Source organism: Heloderma suspectum, chromosome 2, assembly GCF_057233095.1.
Source record: "Heloderma suspectum isolate Gila_16-S chromosome 2, 16-S_ref, whole genome shotgun sequence".
NCBI lineage: Eukaryota > Metazoa > Chordata > Lepidosauria > Squamata > Helodermatidae > Heloderma > Heloderma suspectum.
Genome location: NC_139459.1, coordinates 288,724,364 through 288,750,295, shown reverse-complemented (window position 1 = coordinate 288,750,295; position 25,932 = coordinate 288,724,364). Strand labels below are relative to the sequence as shown.

General features: G+C 40.8%; 1 protein-coding gene across 4 annotated transcripts in view; it reads right to left on the bottom strand.

The window, feature by feature from the left end:
• The window catches only part of PRKCD (protein kinase C delta), a 105,349-nt gene that overhangs the window by 46,947 nt on the left and 32,470 nt on the right, over window positions 1-25,932 (bottom strand). For 3 of the 4 annotated variants that reach the window (XM_084839797.1, XM_084839796.1, XM_084839798.1), the window contains exons 2-3: window positions 2,420-2,553; window positions 180-379 (exon numbers count right to left, since the gene is read on the bottom strand). In XM_084839797.1, the coding sequence (XP_084695923.1) occupies window positions 180-379; window positions 2,420-2,531 (312 nt within the window). In that variant the 5' untranslated portion in view covers window positions 2,532-2,553. The remainder of the gene's footprint in view (window positions 1-179; window positions 380-2,419; window positions 2,554-25,932) is intronic. The other variant, XM_084839799.1, reaches the window with a different exon arrangement.

Here is a 25,932-nt window from a genome sequence, read left to right as displayed (position 1 = left end):
CATAGGCACTAGGTGGACATCTACAGGGAGGGAATTCCACAGAGAAGGCTCTGAAGATCTCTGCAGATAGATTGGGCAGGATCACATAACAGTAGGTCCTTTATCTCTCCTGATTCTACACTGTATAGGACTGCGGTAAATATAGAACAAAATAATTAATTGCATGACATCATACTCACCCAGAATTCTGCCTTCCCATTGCCTTTCTTACATCTTTCAGCCAGAACTGACACACCTACAGTCACCTCAGATAACGGCTCTTCTGCTGCCTTCATTAAAACTATCTGAATCACACGCCCCTCATAGATGTGAGCATCAAAGGAAGATTTCCAGTCTGGGTACATAGTGGGCTTCTTCTGAATCAAGGTTTTGCCTCTCTCTGAAAATATCACAAAAAGGTATAGGTGGAAAGTTACCATAAAAAAACCCTAATTTTTGTCACAGGTAGAAGCATCACAACCAGTGGAAAATTTTCACTGCATTAAAGCAAGGCCAAGATATGGTCTCTCAACAACTTTTGAGATGATGATGATGAAGCTCAAGAGTAAGTCTCCAAACGTATTTATTATTTATAGTAGTGAAATGTCCACTGCAATAAAGGTCAATGAGCTTTTAAAAAGTCAAACTATAGTAATTGCTGAGATTCCATATCCTGTCTTGGAAAAACGTGCAGACCTAATGTAGGTCACAGCTTTAACCTAGTCAAAATGAACTGCTGCATCACTATAGGATCCATGGAGCAAGCAATTAGCCCCTTAATATCCTGTAATGCTTCTGACATGGGATTGCAGTTCAGGGTTAACCTTATGTTGATCCAAGCTGTTTTGTTTGATGCATGGTTCTCAGTGTGATGAACTGTCCAAACAGTAGTAAAGAATAGCAGCTTAGTTTGTCTTTATTAGGTAAGGCCTGCCAAAACCGACATTATAAATTAGATATCTGACAAGCAGGTTGATGTTAGTTTGCCAAATGAGTTCCTCAAATGTTCACAAATAGCCACCTGAGAATATTCTGCATTCTGCAGACTTCTGCTTTATCTCCTCTACTTGTGTCAAAAAGCTTTTACCTGGTTTCAGAGATTCTTTCTTGTAATAGTGTTCAGAGGAGATGGTTCCATTAATGAAAAGCTAATTCCAGACCTGCCTCCTCCGTAATTCTATTCTGGTAATACTTAAGAACCACTTATAACCCATTGTAGATGGGTTGGTAGCGTGTGACTCTCCAGGTAAAGATAAATGCCTTACTATTCTTTTGGCAAGTCTTACATTGCTCTTGAAGAGTTTAAAGAAACCCTGCCCATTTTTCTAGGTGATCCAGTCAGTGCACACTGTTTTGCTTGACTCCATTGTTCTAGAACAGGGATGGGGAACCAGAGGCTTCCAGATACTATTGGACTACAACTCCCACCTGCCTCAGCCAGCATGGTCAATGGCCAGGGATTATGGGATTCGGAGTCCAACATCATCTGGAGGGCGAGAGGCTTCCCACCTTTGCTCTAAAAGTAGTAAATCCAACTTCAGTAGCCAGCAGCCCCAACATAAAATATGATCCTTTTTTCCCATCTCATCTTTGGTCAACTTTTTTTCCCAAGAAGAATATGCACATTCAAGTGCAACCGTTTGAGCTAGTACATGAACCCAAGTTAGCCAAGATTGTTTACAAGTGGGACCCTGTAACAAAACACTGCAGTGTGGAATGCTTCTGTTCAGGGTACCAGCCACTCCATTCTATTCCCCTCCCCACAGTTTTCCTTTTTTCCGCTCCATCAGTCAGTCAGCACTCCAGGCCCACTGAACATGCTCAGTTCTCATTGGGATGTTTTCCCTCCATTTTGGCTTTATTCCACTGTGACTGTGAGGTAGGTTAGACTCTCAGTCTAACCTACCTCACTTGTGAGGATAAAATGGACAAGAGGAGCCTCATGTATGCTACCTTGGGCTCCTTGTAGGAAAACACAGAATATAAGGGCGCAATCCTATTCAGATAGGCAGCTGCCTCTGAACTTAGAGGTGACCACCTATCCAATGCAGGGGAGGAGAAGCACGGTGGGGATTGTTCCCTCTGCTTCTCCTGCCCTGCATTTTCGGCTAGACAGCCGATTGTGGCTGTCTAGCCACGGGAGGGCTGAGCGGGGGAGGAGGCTGCTGTACGACACATTGGATGTGTTGTACAGGCATTTCCGCCCTCCCTGCCCCGGAATGCTCCCAGACATGCCCCTTTTTGGCTGCTCCACACTACTCTTGCGAGTGCAAAGCATGGGGCTGTTCTGTGCTGTCTCTGAGGCAACGCGTTAGTGGGAAGGGGTCGGTTCTCCGGGAGGGCAGGCTCTGAGGTTGGTTCCCGGAAAAACAGATATCCTACGGCTGTCTAGCGGCCATAGCATTGCTCCTTAAATGTAACAATAAACTCAGTCGTTTACCTGTTGTCAAGGCCTCTTTCATTTTTATTGCACAGAAGGGTTGTGGTTGTTCTTGATTCTGCACTGGTCCTAGCTCAAAAGAGTTGAACGAGATTCGTAAGAAGGGAGCCATAGCTCAGAGCACGATTGTGAACCTATACAAGAAAGAGCAGAAGAACAAAACAGTTAAGTCTAAAGTTAAAAATTCGGCTGCGTGACAAAAATAAAAATCAAGGAAGATCTCAGTAAATCCTGCTTCAAACTAAAACCTGGCATATTTTGAGGTACTTCTGCTGAGTGGGCTACCATTGTAGGAGAAAGCTTACGTAGGTTTTCTTCTTTGTAGTGCAATTGTAAATAAATCCTAATTCAGAGTGAAATTGAAAGCAGAGGTTCTGGATCACACAGGTTTGGGTTTTTTTTAACTCAAAACCCTGTTAAAACAAGGATGGGCTTGTGGCCCTCCAGATGTTCTTGGACTGCAACTCCCATCTGCCCTCACTATTTGCTATGCTGGCTGGGGCTAATAGGAGTTGCAGTTCTCCAGAAATCTTTTAACATGCAGATGGCAAGCAAAGCAATCAAAAAGGACAGTGGGGAGAAGGGATGGCTGATGCTGAAGTCATGTAGGCTGCATTCATTCACAGTCTTAAGTCCCTAGGGCTGCTGTGATGAACAGACAATGGCTGATCCATGTTTTTTGAAAATATAAAATCCAGCCTAAGGATGGAGACCATCAGCTAGATTTTATATTTCCAAAAATGGGAAAACCATGTTTTGTTTCTTCATTCCAGCCATCCTGGGTGCAACCCAAAACCATCAGGTTAGAGCCTAATTTCAGTGTCTGTAACCTCCTCTCACATTCCATCAACATAAGCCACTTTTTTCTTTCCCCTCCCCTTTTCTTGCTTTCTTTAATATTTTGCCCGATGAAGCATTCTGAAGAACTCAAAAGCTTGCATACTATTTTATGACCCTTGAGCTGGCCTATCAAAGGCATTGCCCTAATATGGATTTTGGCATTTTTCTTATAGCCAACACAACTGCCTTTGCTTTTTGTGTACATCCACATAGTTAACCTTAGAGGTCTTTATAGCAACAATATTTTCCACTTCTCTGAGAATAAAGCTCTGTGTGTTGGAGTCTCATTTAGTTAGAACAGAAAGAACTTCTGTTAATCTTATTAAAACCTATAAAATGCATTCCAAACACAGACGTCTATGAACTACAGAAGAACAGATAAACTCAGAAGACTGAATTGATACCTGCTGAAAAACTGAATGATCACCGCACTACAGGCAGATAAATCTATTCAGGACTACTATACGTTTAAGCTAGTGTAAATATTATTATTTTTGACCTCGTAAGCACTCCCATGACTTTAACTACTGCAGGACAGATTTTTGCCTGTACAAAAATGCAGTTTGTAAAGGGCTTTTCCCCCCAGTTGAATTTCTGTCATGAAGCTGTTGAGGGCACAGGCACTATTAGAAAAAGGTGTCAACATTCAATCTAGAATATGTATTCCTTGGCAATTTCATCATACCCTATCCTGCTCTTCAGTATATTTGTTAATATTCAGAAATGAACAATAGCATGTGCTTAAACCCCTTTATTGAAAAAAGGAAAAGAGCTTTTTCTGCTATGTTTGGATGTATTGTTGACATAGCTACTTTTATGTGCCCCCTATACAAAGCAAGCTTAAAAATAAAGGTAATATATTGCTTTATTTATGGTCAATATTATTTATTTTGAAGAACACTGTACAAAAATCAATTTCCTTTCCGTTAACTCACAAATAAATGAATCTGCATTGCATGGGTACCTTTTTCATTTCAGTAGATTCTATACTACTATAGCGTCTTTGTCTCTCTCAACTATAATCTATAGCCTATCAGAATGCAGTAATAGGGTTGGATCCTAAGATGAATGACTGCTAATACAGTGTACATAAGGAAATTACTTCTACATGATGATTAAATTACAGTGGAAAAAAATCAAGCATATTTTGTTGTTCTTTGTGAGTTAGAGGCATGAATTTGTAAAGAAAATAATTTAAGTTTCATTCTATTTAACATTATTAGATAGCATGTAAACCAGTTCAAATGTGCATGTTGTAGTTTTTGAGGAAATTCGGAATTCCATCTTATAGCCCACTTGAGTCCAAGAAGTTTGATTACATTCTGGCAAATAAAATCCTGCACCAATGTAGGATATTTGCTCATAATGAAAAATAAGCTTGCCTGAAATTAACTTCCCACCAAATGCCTTAAAAAATTAGGCTTCTTGAACATACATAATAAGCACATGTACAGTATTATATTTCATGCACAGTATTATATACTTAACCATACATTAAAACTCAACAGTCATTGTGGTATATTATTTCCTGTACAGATTTTCTTAAACGGTAATATCTAGAAACCAAGTTTGACCAATATGAAATCAGTCCTCTCATTGTTCAAGGAGCTTCTGTGACAGGCACAATCCTATGTTCCCTGCAAGGATGTTCCAGGGGCAATAGGGCAGATTGGATCCTCCTCTCCAATGGAGGACAGAGTGGTCTGACCTCAGTGGGAGAGGTCCACCCTCAGAACCCCCCTCCCAGCTCCTATGGAAACCTCCACAGTCCTTAGCTCTTTGACAATAAGGCCGGGGCGGGGGAGAGTGGGCAGATCAGGGGGGCATTCCCTGGGTGTGCCTGGAGAGGCTTTGGGTCTGCAGAGCCCAAAGCTCACCCAACCCTTGGGCATACCCCCAGAATGGCGTAGAACTATGCCAACCCTAGAGCTGGTGTAGTTGGTTTCTCACCCATTGCTATCAATGGGAGTGAAGCAGTCATGAAAAAACCTGGAAACTGGAACAAAAACTTTAAAATGCTGCTCCTTTCTCTCTTCCACCCTCTGCTTGGCTCACACCAGCAGGGTGTTGGATGTCTCAGAGGATCTGACACAAGCAAAAAACTTGCTCTATTTAAAAACAAAGTACACAGAAGCACATCAAATTCTGTACATGTGCTGTATAATGATGACCTGTGGGAATACACACAGCATTGACCACTGAGGTTTTTGACTTTTAATTTCCAATTTTTTGTTCAATATATTCAATGATTCAACTTCAAGTGGAGGTTTGGAGCTGGCAGCTTGGAATTACATTACTTTATTCATTGCATTTATTCATTGCATTTATATCCTGCCTTTTTTCCTCCAAGGAACCCAAGGCGGCTTACATAATCCTCTTCCTCTCCATTTTATCCTCACAACAACAACCCTGTGAGGTAGGTTGGGCTGAGAGTCTGTGACTGACCCAATGTCACCGAGCGAGCTTCCAAGGCCGAGTGGGGACTAGAACCTGGATCTCCCGGCTCCCAGTCCAACACTCGAACCACTATACCACACTGGCTCTCAATTATTTCACAATTACTTATTTCTCCTGATCTAGTTGAAAGCATCAAATTGATCCAAGCACAACATGCCACTTGTCCTTAGCTTGGCCAACGGCCTTTATAATTGTGAGCAACATTCCTTGGCTAACAGACCCACCGCAGGCTATCAGCATTACATCCGTATTTCTATGGCAGAATTGACTCCTTGAATTTCAGGTTCTATATCGCATTTACACTAGCTTAAGATAAAATCCTTTCAAATAAAATGGAAGCTAAATGGAAGGCATCATTACAGGATTTGCATTTTTCAAATTTGTGTTTGCCAAAAAAAAATTGAAGGACAAACTGGAGGGGTGGGTATAATGAAAGATTTATTTATTTATTTATTTATTTATTTATTTTATTTCTATACCGCCCAATAGCCGAAGCTCTCTGGGCGGTTCACAAAAATTAAAACCAAACAACACACAATAAAACAATTTAAAATATATAGAACATTAAAACCACAATATAACAATACAACCACAATAAAACCTAGCAGCAGTTTTTAAGTAAGTAAAGATAAGAAAACAAGGACCCTAATCTTACTTTCACTTTCAGTGTTAATATAAAAAAAACAACAAGGGACATTCTAGTGTTTTATTTCCAGTTTTAGTTATTATCAAGGGCAAGTATTTGAAGAAGTGACAGTCAAATTAAACAAGTGTTACGGCTTTGTAATTTTCGCCGCAAAGCACGACCATTTATTTTTCTTTCAGAACAAAGACCAACATCCAATGCCATGCTCGTTCAAGAACACATACACAAGGGGAATTCCCCTTGTGCAAATGCCTTTGCACGAGCCTAGCACTGGATGCAATCCATAGATTTTCTGTTCATGAAATGCCATTGCTGTCAGCTTAATCTAGCTCATAAAGTTCACATTAGGCAGGTTGCTGCCTCAGTGGTAATATGCATGCACAAAGAACTGCCCAGACACACAGCACTTCGTTTAATGCTGGCACTTTAACAGTTCACACTGATTAGGCCATGATCTGTAAAAATGCTCTGGTGTATTAACATGACCTTTCCCAACCCTTCCCTTGCACCTGTGCCAGCACAGTCAACCTCCCCTGCTAACCTCTCCCCACTAATACAACCTGCAGGCACACCTGGGAGGTAGATGCTCTATGGCCTGTTAGCTGCACAACTACCATGGCTGCTGCCCTTTATCTTGTCAGCAGCTTTGACGCTATACTTTTGCTTATCATACCAGAACATGCTAGCTGCCTTTAGCTGTAGGATTTGTTGAGGGAAGAGCAAAACAACAAGCCTTCAGGTGGATGTGTGGTTGTGCATATATTGGCTCAAATCCTAAGAACCAGAAGCCACACTCCGCTCATGGAATGGAGCTTTTCTGCACTTTCCATCCTCCCAAAATGTGATTTTGAGCATCAGAGTAACCTCACGAATGGTGTGGGATATGGTATAGGAGGCTGCACATAGAGGAGGGAGTCCAAAATTGTAGGACACTCCCCTTCCATGAGAAGAACTGCCTTTCTGCTTATGCGAGACCATTTTGGATCTAAGCCAATGGGCTTGTTCACATGTCACGACAGCCCACCATGGCTTAATTTACCCGCAGAGGCTGGGTGCGCAAATCCTAGGCAGGGGTTGTTTTAGTATTAAGCAACCCTCAACCCTGAAACATGCCATGGGTTATCTGAGGATTGTCTAACCCCCCAAAAACCACTGCTGCATGGGTTTGCATAATACAACAAGCCAGCTGCCAATGGGCACCATGCAAGAATGGCGCCCACTGGTGCCCAGCACAATGCGACAGCTGCTGTGGGTAAATTAAGTCACGGTGAGCTGCTATGTCATGTGGACCAGGTCATTGTCTCTTTGGATAGTGGCCATAATCAGTATAAGCTTTTCTTGCTTTGGATCACTGTCCATCTTGATAAGACACTCTATCAGTACTTCTCTAAAAACAAATACATTGACAGAAAGCAAACATGTCTTAGGGAGCTCCCTTTTCCCCATGGGTGTGTGTGTGTGTCAGCATTCTAAACGAAAGGATCATCAGTAGAACATCCCATTCTTCATTGGATTAAATGGGAGCACAATTACTGCTAATTTGCTTTCTTCATCTATTTTAAATAAAACAGCACCCCTAGTTTTTCTTGACAGCTTTGTATCAATAAGTCTTCTATGTAAATTTTATGTATTTATTTAATTTGCCGCCTTTTGCCGCCTTTTTTCCACAAAGTGAATTCAAGGCAGTTTACAAAAATGTGTATCATACAATAAAGAAATATTAAATTACTAGAAAATCATGCACACTTAAATAAGAGTTTACAAAGTGAATTTGATATATCATGCATACATTTTTGTTTATTAAAGCAACTAAGGGAGAAATCCTATGGCCGCTAGTCAGCAGCTCAATGGCCATAGGATGTGTCGGTTTCCAGGAACCAACCTTGGAGCCCGCGCTCTGAGGTCGGTTTCCTGAGAACCGAGCTTCCCCCCGCTCCCAACCTGCCTCGCAGGCAGCTTGGAATAGCCGCACGCTCCATGCTTGGAAGAGGAGTGCGGAGCAGAGAAACAGGGCATTCCAGGGAGGGGAAGGTGGAAAAGCTGGTACAACGCATCCAATATGTCATCTGGCAGCTGCTTCCCCCACTCCGCCTTCCCACAGCTAGACAGCCGAAATCCCCTCCACATTTCTCCTGCCCTGCATGGGGTAGGCGGTCACCTCCGAGTTCAGAGGTGGCCACCTATCCAGGTAGGATTGCTCCCTCCATGAATAAAATATTTAACACCTAGTAAGAAAATTAAACTCTGCTTCATTAACGGTTTGACAAGATTGTGGTCCGGTATCATTATAAAAAGGGGAAATTTAATGAAAGCTGAACTGTAAGGAGCAGCTTTTCAAAGGATTACAAATAGAAACTAGGTCTTCCTTGCATTTTCCAAAGTATCACAAGACATTCAGTGCACTTGGGTACAAGCTAGAAATATAATAGCCAATGTATGACCTAAGCCTCTAAATATGTGAAAAGCTAGACAAAGCTTTAGCTTGATTGAAACATTATTCATGTATATGGGAAACCTTACACATAAATTTGTGCGATCTATGCGCCTGTGTAATAACAAGTCAAATAAGCTATGGCAAACCTAGACAGCATAGTAAGAAGCAGAGACATCACCTTGCCGACAAAGGTCCGTCTAATCAAAGCTATGGTTTTCCCAGTAGTAACGTATGGCTGTGAGAGCTGGACTATAAGGAAGGCTGAGCGCCGAAGAATTGATGCTTTCGAACTGTGGTGCTGGAGAAGACTCTTACGAGTCCCCTGGACTGCAAGGAGGTCAAATCAGTCCATCCTAAAGGAAATCAACCCTGAGTGCTCATTGGAAGGACAGATACTGAAGCTGAAGCTCAAATATTTTGGCCACCTAATGCGAAGAGAAAAGTACCTGGAAAAGATCCTGATGCTGGGAAAGATTGAAGGCAAAAGGAGAAGGGGACGGCAGAGGATGAGATGGCTAGATAGCATCACTGATGCAATGAATATGAACTTGAGCACGCTCCGGGAGAGAGTGGAGGACAGGAAGGCCTGGCGTGCTATGGTCCATGAGGTCACGAAGAGTCGGACACGACTGAACGACTGAACAACAACAACAACAAAAAATGTCTCACATGTATGAAGTTGTAGAAAAACATCTGGATTCAGTACTTTCCTCTGCCACCTGGTGGTTTTATTTATTTATTTACAATATTTATATATCACTCCATAACAAAGATTTCAGAGTGGTGAACAAGATAAAAGAACAAAACCCCATAATTAAAACAGTTAAAACATTTTAAAAGAAAAGATTCTGAACTTAATAAACCGCAGCTGGTCACTCAGGGAAGGCCTCCTGAAATAGCAATGTCTTCAGAAGTGCCAAAAACAACACAATGTTGGCGCCTGCCTGACCTCCAAAGCCAGGGAATTCCACAGAAGGGGGCCGCCATGATGAAGGCTCTTTTCCTGGCGGACTCCAACCAGGCCACAGGTCCATGTTTTCACCCTTGTTTTAAAAATAGCAAGGACAGAAGGCTCCTCCCACAGAAACCAGGTCAGGGTTTTCTTTCTCACGTTCTTCTTCGTTCCCTACAGCATCTAGCTTGATTTACTTGTTTGAATAATCTAGAATTATCTGCACCTCATTCACCACTGGCTCCCCTCTGGTCTCTTTATTACATACATGTGTGTTATTATCAGGATTATAAGGAATAAGAAATTTGAATTCAAAATGAATTCAGAAGTGTAATTCAGTATATTACACTGAAATTATTTTCTCTGGGTTTTTCCACTGCTTTTGCTAACACATACATTGTGAATTATTTTTGTGCCTTTCATGTGCCCTGCCTTAGCAACTATACAATCTTCTCCTATTTCATTATGCTGATGTGTGTCTGTATTACGGAGCCACTCTATATTGTACAGTTTAACTGGAGACAATCCGAAAAAGCTCAGTTTTTGTCAGCAATTCACACTGGCAAGTCAGTAGATGGCACTCTTCTCACTAAATCAGTAACTGACCTCCAGAACCCGAACTCAGATACAATATTATACAAAAGAAATACCTTTACAATCCATACTTTCCATTCATTTCCTGAACACAGTCTAGCTCCAGCCATTACATATTTCCTTGCTAAATGTTCTGTTCGCCTTAAGCCACCTCAAAACATTTATTCTTTTGCTGTGTGCTACATCCCCTTCATGGATCACTGCCTTGTTGTGGCGAAGGGGCTTACGTAACTCAGTGAAGCCATAAGCTATGCTGTGCAGGGCCACCCAAGACGGACAGGTCATGGCGGAGAGTTCTGACAAAATGTGGTCCACTGGAGAAGGAAATGGCAACCCACTCCAGTATTCTTGCCAAGAAAACCCCATGGAACGTATCACAAGGCTAAAAGATATGACGCCGGAAGATGAGCCCCTCAGGTCGGAAGGTGTCCAATATACTACTGGGCAAGAGCAGAGGGAATTTCCAGGTAGCGCCAGAAAGAGTGAAGCGGCTGGGCCAAAGCCGAAAGGACACTCAGCTGTGGATGTGTCTGGTGGTGAAAAGAAAGTCCGATGCTGTAAAGAACAATATTGTTTAGGAACCTGGAATGTCAGATCAATGAATCAAGGTAAGCTGGAGGTGGTCAAACATGAGGTGGAAAGATTGAACATGGACATCTTGGGAATCAGTGAACTAAAATGGACAAGCATGGGCAAATTTAATTCAGGTGACCATCATATCTACTACTGTGAGCAAGAATCCCTTAGAAGAAATGGAGTAGCACTCCTAGTCAACAAAAGGGTGGGAAAAGCAGTACTGGGGTACAATCTCAAAAATGATAGAATGATCTCAGTACGAATCCAAGGCAAACCATTCAACATCACAGTAATTCAAGTCTATGCCCCAACCACTGAGGCCGAAGAAGCTGAGGTTGATCGGTTCTATGAAGACCTACAACACCTTCTAGAACTAACACCAACAAAAGATGTCCTCTTCATCATAGGGGATTGGAATGCTAAAGTAGGAAGTCAAGAAATCACCGGGATAACAGGCAAGCATGGCCTTGGTGTACAAAATGAAGCAGGACAAAGGCTAATAGAGTTTTGCTAAGAGAACACGCTGATCATAGCAAACACGCTTTTCCAACAGCACAAGAGGCGACTCTACACATGGACATCACCAGATGGTCAATATCGAAATCAGATTGATTATGTACTTTGTAGCCAAAGATGGAGAAGCTCTATACAGTCAGTAAAAACAAGACCTGGAGCTGACTGTGGCTCAGATCATGAGCTTCTTATCACAAAATTTTGGCTTAAATTGAAGAACGTAGGGAAAACCACTAAACCATATCTCTTATGAATATACAGTGGTGGTGACGAATAGATTTAAGGGATTAGACCTGATAGACAGAGTGCCTGAGGAACTATGGACGGAGGTCCGTAACACTGTTCAGGAGGCAGCAACGAAATCCATCCCAAAGAAAAAGAAATGCAAGAAAGCAAAGTGGCTGCCTGTCTGATGAGGGTTTATAAGTAGCTGAGGAAAGAAGAGAAGCGAAAAGCAAGGGAGAAAGGGCAAGATATATCCAACTGAATGCAGAGTTCCAGAGGATAGCAAGGAGAGACAAGAAGGCCTTCTTAAATGAACAATGCAAAGAAATCGAGGAAAACAACAGAATGGGAAAGACTAGAGGTCTTTTCAAGAAAATTGGAGATCTCAAGGGAACGTTTTGTGCAAAGATGGGCATGATAAAGGACAAAGAAGGCAGGGAGCTAACGGAAGCAGATGAGATTAAGAAGAGGTGGCAAGAATACACAGAAGAACTATACAGGAAAGATCTGAATGTCCCTGACAGCCATGACAGTGCAGTCACTGAACTTGAGCCAGACATCCTCGAGAGTGAAGTCAAGTGGGCCTGAGGAAGCATTAGTAACAACAAAGCTAGCGGAGATGACAGTATTCCAGCTGAGCTATTTTAAATCCTAAAAGATGATGCTGTTAAAGTGCTGCACTCAATATGCCAACAAATGTGGAACACTCAACAGTGGCCACAAGACTGGAAAAGGTCAGTTTACATTCCAGTTCCAAAGAAGGGCAATGCCAAAGAGTGTTCAAACTACCGTACAATTGTGCTCATTTCACATTCCAGCAAGGTTATGTTCAAAATCCTACAAGCTAGGCTTCAGCAGTATGTGAACCAAGAACTACCGGAAGTACAAGCTGGGTTTCGAAGAGGCAGAGGAACTAGAGATCAAATCGCCAACATTCGCTGGATCATGGAGAAAGCAAGAGAATTCCAGAAAAACGTCTATTTCTGCTTCATTGACTACACTAAAGCCTTTGATTGTGTGGATCACAACGAACTCTGGCAAATTCTTGAAGAGATGGGAGTACCAGACCACCTTACCTGTCTCCTGAGAAATCTTTACAAGGGTCAAGAAGCAACAGTAAGAACCAAACATGGAACAACCAATTGGTTCAAAATTGGGAAAGGAGTATGACAAGGCTGCATATTGTCGCCCTGCTTATTTAACTTATATGCAGAGTACATCATGAGAAATGCTGGGTTGGATGAATCACAGGTCTGAATTAAGATTGCCGGGAGAATTATCAACAACCTCAGATACTCAGATGATACCACCCTTTAACAAAACTGCAATATAAAATTTACCTTTTCCCCTTTGGGTCTCAATAATAAAAAGCAAAAAATGTTGTTGTTCAGTCGTTAAGTCATGTCCCATAGCACGCCAGGCCTTCCTGTCCTCTGCTCTCTCCCAGAGCGTGCTCAAGTTCATATTCATTGCATCGGTGATGCTATCTAGCCATCTCATCCTCTGCCACCCCCTTCTCCTTTTGCCTTCAATCTTTCCCAGCATCAGGGTCTTTTCCAGTGACTTTTCTCTTCGCATTAGGTGGTCAAAATATTTGAGCTTCAGCTTCAGTATCTGTCCTTCCAATGAGCATTTATTTGTATACCACATTGTTCACAATACATTGTTTTGTCAACTGCTTTGAACACAAACAAATACAAGTCATAATTATAATACATCATTAACTCAATTACAGTTCTTTTAAAACATATCAAAATGTAAATAAGTGCAAGACAGAACAGTAGGTCAGTAAGCAATATCCAGTTCTAATAGCATATATGCACATTAAACAATTCACTAAACAGTTCATTTTAAGACACCTAACAATAACATCCCTCATCCACATCAAACTGACAGCAAACAAGGGAAGAAAAAAGCACAAAACACTTCAAGCAGTAGAAAGACACCCTCTTCTCACCATGGTTCCAGAGGACCAGGAGAGGCAAGATAGAAACATGCTCTCCTTGCACAGATGTCTTCAAGCTGTTCTGGAGACAGCACAGACATCTTCACACACACCAAAAGTAGCAGCAGCTTCCTTATAGAAGGTTCCTAGGGCTGGTGGTATAGCAAGGCAGGCAGAAACAGCCAAGCCCTGAAGGAACATACACAGTCTCATCCCCTTCACTATTCCTCTAGGCAGCCTCTCCTTTAGGTACCTTTCAGACCAACACTGTCTTGCCTGTTCCTTCCCATCTCTTGGCTGGAGCCCATCTTAATGACCATCCCAGTCATTGGTAATCCCATCTCCCAGATTCTTCTGATACTTAACCTTGCTGAAAATTCTACTGTGGATTTGTTCCACACTAGACCGCTTTAGGACTGGAGTGAATGTCCAAGTAAGAGGAAAGCAAGAAAAACATACATACATCTGGTTTTCATTAAATAACACAACCCTTACTGGAGGCTATTAACCCTCACAACAGTGAATTAACTCAGCTGTAATGGGAAGAGCTAGCTATGGTGGATGAGAGACAAGGGAATCAGGAAAAAGCTAGTGTGCCTTTGTCACTAGCAGCTCATCAACTCACAGAGCCACTTCTTGCAATCTAAAAGATAGATAATTAAATGGTGCTTATATGTTGTTGGTATATTGTCAGGATTGCTTGAAAAGGGTAGCTGAAGAATGGAAGTGGAGAGTAAGCAGGGCTTTACTTTGACCTGGTTGGCAAGTAACGAGAAGCCACCGTGGGTGAATTTCCCTGCAGGGCTTTTCATTGCAGTGGTGGCTGCCATTTTTAATATTCGAGCTGTGGCAGGGGTGTGTCGTAACTTGTTGTTACATGCAAACCCAGCAAAGGTGGGTTGTTGAGGTGGCTGACATGCCACCCAGAACCCATGGGCTGTTTTAGGGTCACAGGTGGCTTTTTAATCGCTTCAACAACCCACCCTCACCAGGTTCACATGTAACAAGCTACAGCACCCCCCCCACACACACACACAGCTCAAATATTCAAAATGGCAGCAACCGCAACAAGAAACTCCACAGGGAAAATCACCCACTGTGGCTTCTTTACGTACAAACCACACTTTTGGTTCAGCAACCCAGTTGTGTTCTTGGCCACATGCGTCTAGTTTTCCCCCATTAAGAAATTATTTCTATTTATCCAAAATACATATGAAGTACATGAAAGATGCACTTGCCTGCATATAATTAGATTGTTAACTAAACACAATTAAAACTGGACAATGAAATTCTTTCTGGATTATATTCTCCAAGCAGTTACGGATTTTGAATTAATACAGTGGATACTCCTGAACTCACATGCTCAGAAATAAACCTTTTCAGCAATTAGCCCTGGAGTGAAGAATGAACTAGCAAAATCCTTCCACTCCAAGGTACATGTCCTCCTTTGAAAATGAAAGCTCTTATAGCCTGCTGTAAATTCTAAGACAAATGAAAGCTTAAAAAAAAGATGAAGGTACTGGATTGTGGGATCAAACATTTATTACTCCTGTGATGGAGAACACTAGGGGGCTTCCCTACTACTTGCCAGAAGTAAATGTATGGTCACTACTGGCAATTTTATTTTCTGACTTATGCTTTCTTTTGGTGGGGGAAAGAAGTTAGCAAATCCCATATACTCTTTGAGTCCCTATTCCCATAAAAGTTTGCATATTTTTTTTCCTACATCTAGTTCAATACATGCAGTTTTTAAAGAAAAATTATGATTAGAAATTAATACATAGGCAATTCAAATACTTTAAAAAAATTCTAGTATAATGCTCACCAGATTAGCTGTAGGACTATTGGCAATTGCTAGCCATATTAAGAACCAGAAATCGGAAGCATTCATGACTAAGTAGTCTTTCATACATTACATTTTTACATGTACTAATAATATGCAATGCATGTAATGCATGCAAGTATGTATATGTACATATGTACGTACATTCATATGTATGTACATGTCTTAGAGATGCATAAGCATTCATGACTAAGTAGTCTTTCATACATTACATTTTTACATGTACTAATAATATGCAATGCATGTAATACATGCAAGTATGTATATGTACATATGTACGTACATTCATATGTATGTACATGTCTTAGAGATGCATAAGCTAGGAAGCTTCGATTGGTTATGGTTCATGTACACCTGGTGCTACAAAATATGTTAAGTGTACCCAAGGAGAGACTATATTATGTGCTAAACAGGGGTTTTTTTTGGCTGCCTTTCAGCCATAGGGCTACATAGCACGATGCATACAATTAAAATACAGATCAAAACATCAAAATCACAACCACCAATATTCAATATTTAATAAACCACAGCATAATAACCAGTTTAAATAACAGCAAGGAAGCAGAATGAGGTGGGGACAACAACTTTCTAATCATCATAAAATGTCCAATGGGAGACAACACTTTTCAATATATGCCAGAAAACAGAAAGGGTTGTAATCACTAAATCATTTTCACATCAAATTATAGGGAATAAACTTTATTATTATTATTTTTTCTCTTTCTCTTTATGTATCTTCTTCTATTTTATATTTTAAAATACACAAAATATCTAGTATAAAAATATTATTGACTGTTGAAGATTTATCTTAACTTTTATTATACAATACTATACTCTTTTTGATTATTATTATTATTACTACTAATATTCCGGCTTTTGGAAATGAAGTGTAGAACTGTTGCGTTGATATAAAAGATTGTTTTACTAAATTGTAAGATTGTATAATAGATATAGTTTTTAAAAATAGAATACCATTGGAGGTTGGGAGATGTTGGAGTTTATTTTTCTTTTTTCCTTTCTTTCTTCTCTTTCTGTTAATATGGTGTCCTAACTAAAATACTGTATGGATGAGAATTGAAGTACTGAGTAGGTTGTTGGTAGTTTTGGTAGTGTTTAGAAAGATAAAATAAATAAAAATATATTCAAAAAATTATAGGGAATAAACTTGCACTTTCTTGATCCCATTTTCAAAGTATTACCCAATTTGCCCGCCATCTAAAAACACTCAACGTCCATCTACACCAGGATTAAAAGCAATACATTTGGGAGGTGAATATCTCCACTCTTTAAAAAGATATCACACATGAGAGATCAGAAAAACAAAATCTTTAACAAATCCTAAGGACACCCAGCAGCCTGTTTTTTGATTGTAAGAGATAAAACCATAGCCAGGAAAACAGAAGCACACTAACATATGAGGCAGGAGGGTTTTCATAGTCCACATATCCCCAGTGCCTACTACAAAGCTAGCTGGGAATGATGTAGGACATTATTTAAGATTTAAAACACATGCTGCTCTTCAGTTTTACAACTTCCAGAGCAGCTTACAAAAACTTTTAAGAAGCTGTTTTCTATAGGTATTAAACCAAGACTTTATTTGAGAAAGGGAACTATTTTAATGACCCTGTGAATTTTGTCCAGAATTTTGTTTTGTAGGTGTAGGATAGCCAAAAGGAGGCATAAAACCAACCAAAATGTACCTTTTCCTTTAATTGTCAAGTATATTAGGCTTTGTCTCCCTCTAACATATGACAATTTTAATTTTTTTTTATTTTTTATTATTAAATTTATTAATCGCCCATCTGGCTGGTCACCCAGCCACTCTGGGCGATGTACAACATACAATAAAAACAGTTTAAAACAATAAAATTCTACAATAAAAACATTTTCTAAAATACCCTAACCCACCCCAAATGCCTGCCTGAACAACAGCGTTTTTAATGCACGACGGAAGCTCATTAAAGAGGGGGCATGACGGAGTTCCCTAGGGAGGGAGTTCCACAGAGTGGGGGCCACCACAGAAAAGGCCCTCTCCCTCATCCCCACCAGTCTAGCTGTCCTGGCTGATGGGACAGAGAGAAGGCCATCCGAGGCTGATCTTGTTTAGAGGCCTGTCTGGTGCTGCTGGAGGCGCTCATTAAGATAGGCTGGGCCGGAACCATATAGGGTTTTAAAGGTCAAAACCAACACCTTGAATTTGGCCTGGAAAACAACTGGTAACCAGTGCAACTCCTTCAGCACTGGAGTGATGTGATCTCGCCGGCGGCTGCCTTTAATCAGGCGAGCCGCCGCGTTCTGTACCAGCTGCAGTTTCCGAACCATCTTCAAGGGTAACCCCACGTAGAGCGCATTACAGTAGTTTAAACGAGAGGAGACCAGGGCATGTACTACCGATGGGAGCAGATGGTCGGGAAGGAAGGGGCGCAGCCGCCATATCAGATGGAGTTGATACAGCGCTGTCCGGCTCACAGCTGACACCTGAGCCTCCATGGACAGCTGGGAGTCCAAAATGACCCCCAGGCTGCGGACCTGGTCTTTCAAGGGTAGCCGTACCCCATTCAACACCAGGTCAACATCCCCCAACCTCCTCTTGTCTCCCACCAAAAGTACCTCGGTCTTGTCAGGGTTCAGCTTCAACCTATTCCTCCCCATCCAGCCACTCACCGTCTCCAGACATTTGGACAGGGATTCTACGGCCAACCTTGGTGAAGATTTAAACGAGAGGTAGAGCTGCGTGTCATCCACATATTGATGACACTGCACCCCAAACCTCCTGATGATAGCCCCCAGCGGCTTCACATAGATGTTAAATAGCATCGGGGAGAGGATGGAACCCTGTGGCACCCCACAAGTAAGTGGCCACGGGTCCGAAACCTCCTCTCCCAGTGCTACCCTCTGGTACCTGCCGGAGAGGAAGGACCGGAACCACCGCAATATGGTGTCCCCAATGCCCAACCCCTCCAGGCGGTCCAGGAGGATACCGTGATCAACGGTATCAAAAGCCGCTGAGAGGTCGAGGAGAACAAGGAAGGAGCATTCACCCCTATCCAGAGCCCTCCTCATATCATCTACCAAGGCGACCAAGGCCGTTTCTGTCCCATGCCCAGGCCTGAAGCCCGACTGAAATGGGTCTAGATAATCAGTTTCTTCCAAGTGTGCCTTCAACTGCACCGCCACCACCCGCTCAATCACCTTGCCCAAAAATGGCAGATTTGAGACTGGGCGAAAGTTGTTCAAAACTTGAGGATCCAAGGAGGGCTTCTTTAAGAGGGGTCTTATCACTGCCTCCTTGAGGGCTGATGGCATCACTCCCTCCTCAAGGGAGGCGTTCACCACCGCCTTGATCCCCTCACCCAGTCTCTCTCTGCAGCTCATAATGAGCCAAGATGGGCAAGGATCAAGTAAGCAGGTGGTCGGCCGTACCGATGAAAGCACCTTGTCCACTTCATCAGGAGGAAGAAGCTGGAACCGATCCCACAAAACCGGTTTGCCACAGGCCGCCTCTTGAGTTATATCAATAGCTTTAAATTTAAAACAGAATGCTTTGAGCCTATGCAAAGATTCTGAACAATGCTGTGATAGGAATACTTAAATTTAATAATAAGTCTCTCAACTTACATAGCAGCAATGCAGAAAATTTTATTTTAACATGATTAAAAAGTGGAATATCGTTAACACTGTAGCCCCTTGTCAGGTCAATTGTTTGTTTTTTTTGCAAACAAGTGGTATTTAACAAAGATGCAGTAAACAAAAAACAGCAACAAAAGAAATATTTCTTTAATAAATTGAACAGTCAACACACTCTCCACACCAAAGTATTATTGAGGATATAACTGATTGTTAGGAACCAGAAGAGAAGAAGTCAGTTCTTAACTGTTCCACATTCTTCATATCTCACTATCTCTCTGGTCTTTAAACTAAAGTTAACACTGGACTTAGAGCAGCTAAGCAGAAACTGTTTGTTTTCCTACATTTCAGTGCATAACTAGAAGTTTCTATAACAGCTCTCACAGTAATCCAGGAAACATAACAGCTGATAACACCACAATAGTTTACTGGAGTGAGAATTGGTTCTTTATCTGTTAAAAAAAAGCCATTATATTCTCCTTGTGTTATTTTTAAGGAAACTTTGTAAGATATATCAGTGCAGCTTTGAAAATGTACAAACATTTTAAAACACACCGCCCTTTATTCTTTTTAGATTTCAGTATGTACAATAAATATGATTAAAATAAAAAGAATAAAATCCGTAAAAATTAACTACAACAGAGTAAAATACCTGGGTTAACACAAATCCTTTTGCCTGGCACCGAAAGGTTTGTAAAAGTTCAGATATGTACTGGAGTTACATGAAGAAAAGCAAGGATTTTATCTTCATATGAACATGTTCACATATGTTCATTTTTAATGGATTGAGGAAAATATACTAACAGCAGTATACATGATGGATGATGGGAGGGAGGCTCAGAAGGTGGCAACAACAGGGTCTTCTCACTGGTGCCCCTGCATCCAATTATGGAAAGATCTCCCCAGCAAGGCCTGCCTGGCACCAACATCGTAATCTTTTAGGATCCAAGTGAAGACTTTACTCTCAGGCATTTGACAGCATATGATAAGGTTTTTAATCAGGTCTTGGGATTTCTTATTTGGTTTGGAAGTGATATTAGAATGTGGATTTTTTTTTATCATTCGCCAGGCCCCATCTAAGGGTATGTTATATTCACACTTTTGGTGGCAGCGCAAAACTCAGGATTTGTAGCACAAAACACCACAAAGCTAGCACAAAACTTCGGCACAGGAGGTGATACGACATTAGGTTTTTGTGTGTGTTAACTACGAACCCACATTTGATGTATCAGTACACACTTGTGGGTGGTGACACAAAACTCAGGCTTTGTGGCGCAAAACAGGTACAAAACTTTGGCATATATTTGGGAGGCGATACTAATTATAGGGGGTTGTAGTTAAGAGAACTTGTGCAGACTCCCAATTACAGCCTATCAATAGTCTAGAACAGGCCATCGCAATAAGTGATTTAAGATACTAGTTTGTTGGTGGGTTTAATATAAAATGAGGCTTAATATAAAGTGAATGCCAAATGAAAGTGTTATGAATAAAATGTAGTTGCATTCACAGGCAGCAAGGCATAAATGGCTGTATTACGTATTCAGAATTGACAACTCAGTCTTGCCATGATTTGTGGATATCACATGCCATGAGAAATGCATTTTCTTAAGATCAGCAGTAAATTCAAGTTACTTTAGTCCCATACATTTTCAGTATTATGCGTTCTTGACAATCAGAGACACATGTAGGATGATACATCTGGGATGTACAAACAAGGGATAAGATGGGAAAGGAGTTATGGATACAAATGTTTTATAGACAGGATCTCTACATTCATGCCAACATAGCCAGCTTTATAACACATTTAATAGCAATATGCCATCATTTCATATAGCTTTTCAATTAATTATGGGACAGATATTCACTGGTAAACTGTAATCTAAACTAATCTTAAAGACAGAACATCTAAGCAAAATTGAAGTTATAAATCACTTTCTATCCTAAAAGAAAAGTATTTTTCCATAATTAAATATCAAGACTGAATACCATTTAATCTCGCATTTGTTCTTCTGCTCATTATGTTACTGTTAAGTTAAAGCTAACACCTAAAACAGTAACAAAGCAGTGTGACTTGCATCCCAAGAGCCCCTTTTGTGTGAAGAGAAAGTGGGTTGTCTCCAATTTCAATCACACCACATTCATGTTGCTCTGAACAGTCTTCCCAATGCCCAGTATTGCCCTTTTGGAGGGATGAAATGGGCTGATATGGGAAAGGAAGGGGAATCCCTGTTCTATGAGTAGAACTCTGCTTATGGTTGTTTGGACTCATGCCGCTAATAGTAAATACAGTGTATGGGATTTAATAAAAACAGAAAGATGTTTTTATTAAACTGCAGCAATAATACTGAAATGGAATATGTGAAGTACTTTACATTCTTTATAATAGTGCTACATAGTGATTTCTTTAAAATTGTCAATGAAGATTTTTAGCAAGAAAAGGAACCTACAATCCTCTGACTGTAATCCTATCTCTGCAATCTATATTCTTCAGTTGTGGAAACTTCAGGTTAAACAAATGACTGTGTATTTGTTTTCATCAGAGTACACCAGCTATTTACAAAAATTATTTTTGATACAATTAATGTTGAAAGAAGGTATTAAAAATAATGAGCTTTATAGACACACAAGCTTAGCAAGTAAACACATAGTTTCACTGCCACAGTTCTGAAAGGAGATGATGTGCAATCTGAAAGATATGCACATTTACTAGGAAGTGAGAAGGTATTGCAGGTAGAAAATTGTGACAAATGATCCTGAAAATCGCATTTTTAAAAGCATGGCAAGCCCAACCAATAATGGGCTAGAGCTAATTTCAAAGCCTACTTACAGTGACGGCAGTAAAGAAATTATTTTTCTCTGCCAGAACTATTATCTGCATAGTCACCTAATGGAGCTGTTTCATGTCATCAAAGCCTTATTATATTATGGCCCCAAGAAGGAAATATGGACTACCCAATAACCCATTGTGACCAATTTGCGAAGTATTTTGCAGATAATATTGCTCACATCCATGCTGATTTGGATGCCACAGTTGACACAGGTTCAGAGAATGTTACTTTGGCCTCTGCTTGTCCAGTTATAATGGCTACTTTTCAACCTACTTAAACACAGGGGACTCCGTAACGATTTTCTCCCCTTTGTCCAGTAAGTTCCACAGAAGCAAGTATAACAGAGGCTTGTTTGGGGCATCCTTTTTTCTTGTTAGAAGTGTTTTGAGGGCAATTCAGTAATGCGTTAACCTGAATTATGAGGGGTTCCAACAACTTCTCCATGATACGTGTCTGAATCTGCAGATTCCAGGGCTCAATTTTCATGTGCTGGACTACTGCTGCCATTTTACCTGTTGTCACTTGTATGCCAAACGGTCCAGCTTTTTCACCTCTTTTTGAAGTTTGTACTTCAGGTTTGCTAGATACATTCTGAAGGGACACAAATGTTCTTTGAACTATAGCGAGATGTTGCAACAGGTATGAGTCATCACTCATATCAGCCAGAAGTCTTGTAACGGCAGCCAGAAGAGCACATACTACTTGGACAACCACCTCCCTTTTAGGCAAATAACAAGAATCATTTTCAATCTATACAGCCCATGGATATGGACAAGATCCTTGAAGAGTGAAACCTGCTATGTGGATACTGGACCAATGTCCTTCCTGGTTTATAAAAGAAGCCAGGGGAACTGGCTGAAGGAGGAAGGGTAGTGTTGGATGCCTCTTTATGCCAAGCTGTGATTCCATCTTGCCTAAAATAGGTGGTGTTGAGACCTTTGCTAAAAACACACCAAACAGTCCCTGAGCCCCACCATATTGGATAATTTCTGGTTTGCCTCCAATATTCCATTCTTGAGCAAGGTGTTCGAGTGTGTGGTGGCATTCTAGCTGCAGAAGTTCATGGATGAGGTGTATTCTGTCTGGCTTCAGGCCTGGTTATGGGACAGATTGCTTTGGTCACCTTAGGAGGTTATCTACATTGGGAATTGGACTAGGGCAATGTACTCCTGTTGATTCTCCTGGATAAACAGTGCTGGTCATGACATAAAAGGCACTATACAACTTGGGACCAGACTATGTGAAAGATTGCACACTCCCATATGAGACTACCTGGGTTTTAAGACTTTTGGGAGAGGTCCTCTTGGTTCTACCATCAGAGGCATGATGGTGGTGATGCAAGAGAGGGCCTTCTTGGTGGCTGCTCCCAGGCTCTGGAACTCCCTGTCGAAGGAGGCTATAGGTTGGCTTCCTCTCTGTTTTCCTTTGGTCAGCAGGTAAATCTTTTTTTTATTATTCAGGCAGTCCTTTGGCATGTAAGCTGGTCTGCTGCTGAAGGGGGCTGTAACTGGTTGGGTGCTGTCTACTTCTTTTATTGCTGTATTTTTAATTAAAAACAAGAACAAATCAATTAAGATACTGTTTTTAATCTGAATTTTATTATTGTTAGCCACCTTGAACACCATTTTTGGCAGAAAGGTGGGATATAAATTTAATAAATAAAATAAATAATGGAATTCTTGTTCTCATTCCTCAACAAAAATTAACTATGAATTTGTGCTACCAAAAATGTTAATAGGCAGGTATAACAGAAATTCTCACAACTGAGCAAACAGACCCACAGTGGAAGCCTCATGCACCAGCAGAGAACTAGAAGATATGAATTCTCAATACCCTAAATGACTGTGTCCTAGAACAGGTGGTCATCGAACTGACCACAAGGGAGGAAACCCTGGACTTAATCCTAAATCATGGCCAGGACCTAGTACAAGATGTAGGTGTTGTTGAACCAAATGGAAACAGTGACCATGGTGCTATAAATTTATTTTCATCTAAGTGAAAAATTGCCAAAGAAGTCCAACACAGTCACATTGCACTTCAAAAGAGGAACCCTCTCAAAAATGAGGAGGTTGGTAACAAGGAAGCTGAAAGGGAAAGTCAAGAGAGTCAAATCTCTCCAGAGCCCCAGATATTTCCCCCTTGGCATTAGTAATAAGTAGATATTGATTTAAGCAAGAGAAGCAGGAACCCTCAGCATTTGGAAAATAGGTGAGATCAGATTTAAGTATGTTATGTCACAAGTAAGAATTTTCTCAAATGACCAAGATGTACACAGACACCCTAACAGTCAGTTACCATTGTATTAGTTTTTGCAAATTAGAAGTTATATTCAAAATGCTGCAAAAAGGGTAAATCAGAACAGATCATTAACAGCATTAAAAGGTGGTCATTTCAGGTAAACAAAAGGGTATAATCAGAGAGATATAAAGTTTTATTCAATGCAGCTAACAGGAATATTTTGAAGCAAAATTGGGAAAGGGAATTTAATACTAGACCATCAGAAGCAGACTGAATATGCATATGTAATAAATAAAAAAATTAAGTGGATGTTGTTTCAAGAGAACATTTCTACAAAATATTATATAAATAGTATTATACACCTGTAAGATTTGCAACAACAGTAGATGGTGGTGATGGGGAAGGGGTACATTTGCACACATTTGGTGGGAATGTCCCCATGTAAAAACATATTGGTCAGATACTTTGCAAGTTTGCATGATCACCGCAGCCCACCATGGCTTAATCTCCCCATGGCTTATTTATTTAAGCCATGGTCGGTTGCAGCATGTGCCGGCCACCCTTTTGAGTATTCAGGCTGTGGCAGGTGGTCGCTATGGCTTATCATGTATGAGGGTGGCTTATATGAGGGTTAAACAACCCTGGCTTGTTTGTGCTGCTGTCTGCCCTGAAACAAGGGTGTCCAGCAAGAGCAGCCTGAAAATGAAACTGCTTTGAAGGCTGGCAAAATGGGCAGGGCAGAAACAAAGGAGAAATAGGCAAAACAGTCCACGGTTTGTTTGCTCGTCTGTAAGACAAGTCATGGCCAAGCAACGAACCATGGCTTAGCATTACGTGTGAAGAATGCATACTACAGGTCAGGAAAGGTACCATCAACCCAAGTCTTTACCAGCATGGTTCAATGTCAAGGAAGCTATCAGAAATAAGAAGTCTTCTTTCAGAAAACAGAAATCTTGCCCAAACAAGGAGAACAAAAAGGAACACAAACGTGCATGTAAGAAATGCAAGCAGACCATAAGAGATGAAAAAAGGATTTGGAGGAGCATATTGTTAATATTAAGACTAATTTAAAAAATATTTAAATACATCAGAAACAGGAAAGTGGCTAAGAGGTGTCTGGACCATTGGCTGACAAAAGAGTTAAGGGAATAGTTAAGGAGCATAAGGAGACTGTAGAGAAGTTGAACAAATTTTTTGCATTTAGCTTCACTGCAGAAGACATAGTGTGGATACCCCTGCCTGAATTTATCTTTTCAGGAAGGGAGTCTGGGCAACTGAGACAATCGTGGTGACATGAAATGAAGCTCTAGACCTTACTGACAAATTGAAAACAAACAAAACCACCAGCATCTATTGGAGAATTCTCAAAAGAACTTAAATGTGAAATTGATTATCTTTTAACAAAAATATTTAGGAAATAACTGTTCCTAATAATGGAAAGTGGCCAATGTAACATTAATTTTTAAAAAGAGATCAAGGGGAGATCCAGGAAATTACAGGCCATTTGCCTAATGTCTGTTCTGAAGACAGTGAAATCATTTTTGAAGGATGCATTTGCCAAGGAAAAACTCTATCAAACTTTGAAGACACTGTCGTATTAAAATTACTACTTCTGGGATAATATTTAAAATAAGTGTTAAAATATTGTGTGCGTGCATGCACACACAAGCCCTGTTCAGATGTAAATTGGGAAGGGCGGTTAGGCTAACCATGGTGCATAGTGGTTGCCACTAACCATGCCGTGTGCTCCTGTCACACAATCATGGAACCACAGTCCGCAGCATGGTTAGACTAA